Raw genomic sequence first — 9,439 nt, 5'->3', positions numbered from 1 at the left:
GTTGTTTTTAAATCATTTTGAAAAATTGACCGCGGCTGTTAAGACTTTGTTTACATTTACATTAGTTTGTTTTCATTTTAAAAATGCGCCAAAAAACTTTTATCTTAACTTAAGAAACTTTTATCTTAAATAAATAAACTTAAACAAAATTTATTTTGAAAAAAGAAAAGAAATCTTCGTAGAAGAAAATAATGAAAAATAAAAAAAACTTAACTGAAACTAAAATAAAAAAACCGAAAAAATACTTGACTAAAATAAATAATAAACTATAACGCTAAATTAAGTTTATATTTACGTTTGGAACTTTTAAACTTTTATCGTTGCTAATGTTTTTATAATATTATACGAAACTCTTTTAAAAAAGTAACAACTTACTTCTAATGATTGTTTAATAAATACGCGCATTTAACAAAAAAAGATTCTTAACAATTCTTCGTAGTAAAAACAAAAGAAAAAACAACTAAATTGTTTCTTTTGTGAGAAATACATCACCTTTGTAAAGTTAGAAAAAATACTGTGGTAGCCACAATTTTTCTGAATGATAATTTATTTTTAAAATTTAAATTTGTTCTTATATTTATATATAATATATATTATAAATATATTATATATAAATATATTATAAATAAATATGTTTTTATACTTAAACAGAAAATGATCAACGAAAAAGAAACTTTTTTAATGGACATTACAAGCGTTCTTTTTTTATTTTATCGGATTATTATTATTTTTATTTACGCAGGCAAGTTTTTATATATGCTTATTACAATTTTTATCAATATACATGATAATTTATTTAGTTTTTTATTCATTGTCATTTCTGATTTTCTATAAAAACTAACGTTTTTAAATAAATATACTTACGTAACAACTTTTTTTAATTATTCATTCGTCTGTAACATTAGTTAAAGACGTTACAATGTTTTCAACAAAATTTGTTACATTAAAAAAAACGTTTACATTTTCTATGAACAACGTTTATAGAATAAATTATAGAATTAGTTTATAAGCGTTTATAATCATAAAATATGCATAACTTTATAAATTAAAAAAATAAATATATTATATAGGTATATTAATATATATGTATATATATTAAATATAAAAAAATAAGTTAAATATAAAATAATCATGTAAGTTTTTTTTTAAGTTTCCTCATAGCTTAGATACTTTTTTTTTTGGCGCATTTTTAAAATGTAAACAAAGCATTTTAACAGCCGCGGTCAAGCTTTCAAAATGATTTAAAAATAAAAACTGTTTGTGTGGTCATACTATCGCATGAAATCGCACGCCTTCCTGTCCAAGCCTGTATATATATATATATATATATATATATATATATATATATATATATATATATATATATATATATATATATATATATATATATATATATATACATATACATTATTGAAATGTTAATTTAACAAACAAATAAAATTATTTAGAAAATTTTAAAACAACTAATAAAATGAAAACAATAAAAATATTAAAAAATTAAAACTGAAGAAAACATTAAATAAACAGCAACTAAAAGCAAATTAAAAGAAAAAATATTTGTGAAAAATTCAAAAATTTTTTGTGATATCAGTCTTTTTTAATATTATTGGTATTTAAAAAAAAAAATAGTATAGGTTTTTTATAAACTATTATTTATTTTAACTCAAATTTAAAACGATTCTGTTGTTTAGAATATTCGCAATCACATTGGAAAAGGAAACAAAGTAATGATGTCAACATTTATTAAATGGAAAGTTATTTTCCTTATTTATTATTATTTCAAATTATTCTTGTGTTATTTTTTTAAGATAAAAAAAACGTAATTTAAAAAAGAAATTTTAGAAAAAAATTAAATAATTAATTTGAATAAAAAATATCATGAAATATAAAAACCATTAACCGTTAATTAAGTTTACAGCGTAACATTTTAAAATAAATATATCAAAACAACGAAGCAAAACTAAGTCACTAAATTATACTTCAATACTAAATCAATAAGAAGTTGCGTTTTTGTTTAATATTATTTTTTTATAACATAAATAGTTAAAAATAAAATCGCGATCTGACAATATACAAGAAGTTTGGAAGTATAAAAATCTAATTCATAAAAGTAGTTTCATGAGTGTGATACTAATTCGAACATTTTTTGACGAAAGAATTATGTAACAAATAAAAAAAGATATAAAAAATAAAAAGCTTTTTATGAGCATCGCCTTCAGCAATTTTGATGATCGCGCTCGCCGACATTATCTTGAGCGCACATAATCACGCTCGATGAGAACATATTCTAATTTTACGAGCGCGATATAACATTTAAAATAATATCAGATCTATCAGTACACATTCCTTCTTTCTGTTATCTATTTATAGGATTTTTTTCAGCGTCTCTTATTCCGTTACCAAACCAACAATCAGATCAACACATTCCTTCCTGTCAGACTTTATTGGAATATGAGCAGGTAACCAGAGTTTACAATGATATCGCTAATTAATGATTTCCAACCAGTCTAGGATTGCTTTCTCTCTCAAAAAGATACTTTTGCAATACAACTTTATTCAATGGTGGCTTTCCTCCCTTAAAGTTTTGAAAACCCCCAAACAGTTTATGGGAGCAACTTATGGCTCTTTCAAAAGTATAATTTTTCTCTCAATAGAGTAACTGTCATAGTAACTAAATTGAAAACATTTTATTTTTATTTAAAAAACAATAATAATAAATTGCATAATAACCTGCAATGCTTTTTAAAAGGCATGGTTGTTGCACAAAAAAAAAATTTAAAAAGAGCGCTGATTTATATGCAAATGTTTTTGATTAGACTGGACTATTTGATAAATATAAAGTTTAAATTTAAAATAAAATTTAAAAATTTAAATTGTATTGATAAAAGTTTAAATTGTTTATCTGATAAAAAATAAAATTATTACACTCTAAATTATTGCATAATAATTTTTATTCAATATAATGAGTCATATATTTTATATTTATATACTATTCACTTATATTGTGGAATTTTAAATTGTTGTAATAATTCTGTATATATTCTTGTAACATTAACGTTACAAACCTATGCTTGTAACAAGTATAAAATGAATTTTTTATTTAACCAGTAATTTTTTTTAATGAATAAACAGATAGCTTGTGCAAAATCCAAAAGCTAACGTAAGAAGCTGTTTAGAGGAGCAGCTCACACGACTCACCATGTTCAATTTAGAAGAGCTTTTCTCTTACACTCATCTACTCTTGCCAAGGTGGGAATAGATAAGTGCAAGAGGGGAGAAAATCATCAAATGCTTGAAAAGTATTGAAATGAGAGTAACTAAACTTACTTGTTTATAAAATAACTTTTAAAACACCACAGATGTTATACAACATCTGTGGTGTTTTAAAACAAATTTTGTGTGGAATAAGTATAAGTAGTCATAAATTAATAAAACTTTGTAGACTTATTCCTTAATGATAAACAATTAAACTGTGTGAACCCCACTACGAAAAAAAACAGCTAGTGGGTAAAATCATTGCACAACACTTGTGCAACCCATTACTCAAACTTTTAATGTTTTGTGAGGGATCTAAAAATCATCCTCAATTCAAAACTTTTGGTGTTTAGCATTTTAGATCAAATACCATCACAGGTAAAAAACTGGTTAAAATTTCAAAATAAAGTTTAAAATGGACCAACCTAAGACATCATCAGCCCTCGGAATTTGCACCCCAGTATATAAGGTGAAAAAAAGATGAGAATAAGAATAGCAAGTTTTGATCATTAGTGCTAAGTGTTACTAGAGCTAACCCCTTTGTGGGGTTGGTATTAAACTCGCAAATAAAAACAATATTGGCAGATGCATAAAAATAGAAAAATGAGTAGAGTGTTGAAAAAAAAGCATATAAAAAATAATTAGATGTTTCAAATAGGATTTCACAAAAAGTAGATGAATTAATATATAACTATATACCTAGTCTCAGCCTGTGACTATTAAAGCCTTTGCAAATCTGAGGAAATTAGCCATCAACACTGAGAATAAGCAATTTAAAATAGGCCAAATAGGCAAATTTAAATTAGTCTCACGAAGAGTGTCTGGTAAATTTGGTAATCTGGTATAAAGATGGGATTTTTATACAGGCAATCAGCCGTTTCATCTTTTTGGTATATATACAAATTTATACATTCAAATATAAAAACTATAATAAAGAATGTTACTTTTAAAAAATTAAATATACAAAGCAAAAAGTTTTTAACCTTTCTTTTTCGAACCTTCATACAAAGAACTTTGTTTGGAAGATTTTGGTGAATATGGTCTCTTTCTTCTGCTTGGTGAAAAATGACTACTGGAACGCGATTTATGACGATAAGGTGAAGTATCACAACTTCTATTTTGCTGTTTATACTTTTCTTCAATCTGTGAAAATAACGTACAAATGATTTTAAGATGCTTTAAAAATCTATTTTATTTAGTTTATAAATCATTAAGAAATTTAATTTGAGCTACAGTTGGATTTTAAATTTATTGTTTTATATACATACATATACACATATATATATATATATATATATATATATATATATATATATATATATATATATATATATATATATATATATACATATATATATACATATATATATACATATAGATATACATATATATATACATATATATATACATATATATATACATATATATATATATACATATATATATACATATATATATGTATATATATATGTATATATATATACACATATATATACATATATATATACATATATATATATATACATATATATATATATATATATGTATATATATATGTATATATATATATATATATGTGTATATATATATATGTATATATATATGCGTATATATATGTATATATATATATATATATATATATATATATATATATATATATATATATATATATATATATATATATATATATGTATATATATATGTATAAATATATGCACACACAAATATACAGTAAACTACATATAACTTAAATTTTAGATAACTCAAATTTTCAGTAAATTAGAGTATTTTTAAACCCCCATTTAACCCGCATAAAAATCATTAAACTTGAACATTCAATAAGTCAAACTATTATCTTCATTCCTTGGAGGTTTGAGCTATCAGGAGCTTACTGTGTATACAAATTTAGATATTTATCAAAAATTATATTTTGTTTTTAAAGTTTAAATCTATAGTTAGTCTCTAAAAAACAGCAAATCTAAAAATTGTACCAATCAAAAAGTGTTTGGATTAAAGACAGCATTTGTACTCTAAATATACTTTCAGAAGTTCACTTGAACTTTTAAATTTATAACTTTCAATCAGACATTTCATGAAAAAAATAAACTAGATAAAAAACTTCTCTGTTATGTGTGGAGAATATTAAGCCTAAATATTCACACTCAGCATTAACAACATTGACCATCCGTTATCAGGGTGTCAGCAAGTCCAATAACACAGCATATAATGCTGAATTCCCAAAATTCAATGACCTTATATTAATAAAAATTCCCAATATTTTGTAGAACAATAACAATAAATATTGCCAATATTGCAAAAACAGTCAAAAATGTAATCATGGCTAAAACCATGATTGTTTGTTACTAACAATATATTATTACTAACAATGCTATAAACATCATTGTTATTAACAAAAGTTTAAACACCATGAAAGAATATTGATTTATCCCTATATCTTCATAAAGCATAGCATTTTTTATTTACTTGAAAAAAACTTCTTTGTGCTTAATACCCTAGATTTTTATATCTAACTGTTTTTCTTTTCTTTTATCCATTTATGATCTTTTTTGTATGAGCACCCATATGTATGTGTATGTATGCATATACGCATGTATGTATCATATTGCAGATATTATAACCTTGTAAATAAAAACTATGGCTAATTTTCCACAACACAGATATTCAATATATCTTGTTAAATTGCGAATATATTTGACAAAATTAAAATGCCCAAAAATATTTATTATAATTTATAAACAAAATTATGCATATATTTAAAAATAATTTACTGATGTTTAAAGCTAAGCTTAACTTATTATATGAAGAAGTGATTAAATTATTTAACCTATATGTTTCTAAACAACAAAAGTTTTCTCATAGTGACAAAATCATATTTATAATATAATAATTCTAAATCTTATATAACATTTCTAAATACCATATGTGTTGACATATTGATAAAACATCTTCTAAATTATTATTATTAATAGTAATCATATAACTTTTAATTTAAAAAAAAATTAACATTTTGAAGTTATAATTTGATTTAAGACAAAAGAATACAAAAATTATTACAAAAACTCAACTGGATACAGAATTTATACAACTAGTACAATTATTATTTTATACTTATTAATATTATTATTAACATTATTGTTATTATCATTATATTAATTATTGTAACTGCAAATATAATTGTAATTAATATTACTATTATCATTATTATAAATGCATATTTTTTAACAACCTTTTTTTTAAAATCATAAAAATTTTGATAAAAAAAAGTGAGTAGAAACATATTCACGAGTGCAACTAATTGAAAACAAAATCTACAAATATAATAAATAATAAAAATCGTCATATTTATTATTACAAAAACTTTTAAATAAATACTTTTCATACTTTTCGACTGGAATAAGTCATCTTCTTTTTTTCATAATGTCTAAATGATATAAAAGTAAATAAATAATTTGATAAACATATTTTTACAAAAAAATTACAAGCCAAATGAAATGTCTGTTTGCTACGTAGAAAGTTTTTTTTTTTTAAATAACAAGAACTAATTTAATTGCATATATTAAGGTTATGTATTAACTCTAAGCAAAACATTATTATTTTAAAATGCTAAGAACCATTGTGTACCTGGCTTCGGCAGCCATACTTGCCTTGATTTCATTCTCCGTAAATCAACCTTTAAAAATAATTAATAAATCTTGTTCAGAAAACCTCGTTTGGAGTTAAACCTCGATTTAAAACAAGTCGCGTATTTTTTATTAATTTACATTTAAAGGGTGTTTTTTAAGGCCGATCGAACTTGATATTGTAAAAAATAACGCTAAAAACTTAATTTAATCAAACATTTTTTTTTTCGAAAGATCAATACGAAGCATTAAAACTTGAAAATAATTTCAGTTATATGGGCAGGGTGGCTGTTCCTGACGAGTTACATTCTAGACGTCAAGTTTAAGGCTACTTTTTCGAACAATGCTGGCCGTGTGTCACGAATAACACGAACAATTCTGGCTTTCAAGGAGTCAATTGTTGCAGGTTTATCTACATAAACCAGAGGTGTCAAACCAAACAACCTCGGAGGCCAATTGAAAGATCCATTTCTCGAAACTAACTTATTACCGAATGTTAATTTAATAACTCGATGGTTGCGGTTGCCTTATAGCACGTCTTCTATATTTTCAAACAAAAAATCATTGATTATGGTGCGGTAACCAACTCCATCGACTGCAAGACGAGTTCCTGCGTCATTTTTAACTTTATGATTTTCCAGAGTGTACTAAAACAAACAAAACAAAAATTTTTACCAAAATTTAATTCGTATTAAATTTTACAATTCCATTAATTTGTGTTAAATTTTATAAGTTCGGGCTTTAAAAAACACTCTTTATTTTAATATAAAATTGAAATAGCATAGCTTTATAATAAAATATTGTTCTAGTTTTTTTTTAATTTAAGAAACATTTTGAATCCTATATTAAATTTAGTATCAAGAACTATTGCAAAATGTATGCTATATCTAAAAATATTATATAAATATAGTAATTCTAAATACATTAATTCAAACCACCTATTTATGAAAGAATTTAAAATATTTAATATGTTTAAAGTTTAAAATATTTGATATAAAGAATGTAGACACTGGTAGAAAACAGGGTTATTAATTAAAAAAATTATTTCTTTTTGTTTGTTTTTAAAAGAATAACGACTCCATCCATGCAAAAAATCCAAATGATTCAAAACTGTTTTGCTTCATAAAATGACTCAGTGAAATACAAAATTTATAGACATGATTGAAAATTTAGTTGTTGCACCAGGTTACATCATTTCGTAATGTATAACAGGGCCGTTCCAAAGTGACCTTAAAAGAGGGGGTGTTATTTGCCGAGATACTCCTAGAAAAAGTTTTTTGCCAACTAAGATCTGTATGAAAAAAAAAGTCCTCGTGAGATAACATTTTCCGACTGCAGTGTCCAATATGCCGATAGATTAACTTCTTAGGGGGGTTACAAACCTGTCTAACCCCTTCCTCCCCCCACCTTGGGACGGCCCTATATACACTAGTGGTCATAGGAATGGACACCCCTTCAAAATATATGAAAACTTCACTTTGGTGTGTCTTTAAAAGAAAATAACCATATTTATGCGTTTTCTATATTGATTATTATTTTTTTATGTGTTTGGATTAAAAAAAACTAAAATTTTTATTAAAACTCACAATTTTAATATAAAAATATAACAGTTTAATGACAAAGTGGCAAATTATGGTAAATTTACGTTTTACAGCTTACAAAACATGTTATTAAAAAAATGGCTTATAAAAAAAAACTTAATACTTTGTTGGATTTTTATTATTTTTTATTACTGCAGCAATCCTACGAGGTATTGAGTCCACTAAATTGCCCAAATCTTCAGTGCTGATCACGTCAAACCAGGGCTTGATTATGGCCTCAATTAGTTGTCGCTTGTTCCCAGGTTTTTCTTTCCTTACAAGTTTTTTCAGTCGAGACCACATGTTTTCTATCGAATTCAGGTTCGGACTGTTTTCAAGCCTCTTCAAAACGTTTATCTTTTTGGCTTTAAACTAATTTTTGACAGTTTTTGCGGTGTGGCATGTAGTTCTGTCCTGCTGGAACACACAGGTTTCTGTTTTGCCCTTAAACCAATCATTATTCGATGGGAGTAATTTGGCTTCTAATATGTTTTCTTGGCATTCTTTGGCATTTAAAAAATCATCAATGTGGATACGACCCGCAGCATCTCTGGTCATGCATCCTCATATCATTACATTTATGGGATGCTTCATTGTTACCAATGTGCACTCAAGTAAAAGATCTTCACTGGACCTTCTTCTATCACTCCAATTAACTCTTGCCCAGTCTTCCTTTGTCCACTCCTTGTATTATTTTGCCCAAATCAAACGATTCTTTCGTTATTTTTTGTTTAAATGTGGGTTTTTTCTGGGTCTTCTTGCTTTTAAACCATTTTCAAAAAGCCTTCGGCGAATTGTTTCTTTTACTAAAATAAATTTTTTGTAAAAAATCTTCTTACGATGTTTAAAAATATAATATGTTTTTAAACATTGTAAGAAGATAATAATGCTTCTTTTTCTTCCTATTTATTTTGAATGAAAACAAATTTTGATTAAGTTTAATGAAGGTATTAAACTGAAGAA

The 9,439-nt window shown here is 24.7% G+C and overlaps 1 protein-coding gene across 2 annotated transcripts in view; it reads right to left on the bottom strand.

Annotated features, from left to right (window-relative positions):
• Window positions 1-6,991, bottom strand: part of LOC100208806 (GATA zinc finger domain-containing protein 14) — a 47,743-nt gene extending 40,752 nt beyond the window's left edge. For both annotated transcript variants that reach the window (XM_065799040.1, XM_065799041.1), the window contains exons 1-3: window positions 6,898-6,991; window positions 6,658-6,697; window positions 4,239-4,398 (exon numbers count right to left, since the gene is read on the bottom strand). In XM_065799040.1, coding sequence (XP_065655112.1) covers window positions 4,239-4,398; window positions 6,658-6,697; window positions 6,898-6,914 — 217 coding nt within the window. In that variant the 5' untranslated portion in view covers window positions 6,915-6,991. The remainder of the gene's footprint in view (window positions 1-4,238; window positions 4,399-6,657; window positions 6,698-6,897) is intronic.
• Window positions 6,992-9,439: the final 2,448 nt, after the last annotated feature.

This window comes from Hydra vulgaris, chromosome 06, assembly GCF_038396675.1.
Source record: "Hydra vulgaris chromosome 06, alternate assembly HydraT2T_AEP".
Taxonomy (NCBI): Eukaryota; Metazoa; Cnidaria; class Hydrozoa; order Anthoathecata; family Hydridae; genus Hydra; species Hydra vulgaris.
This window is presented reverse-complemented; position numbering and strand designations above follow the sequence as displayed.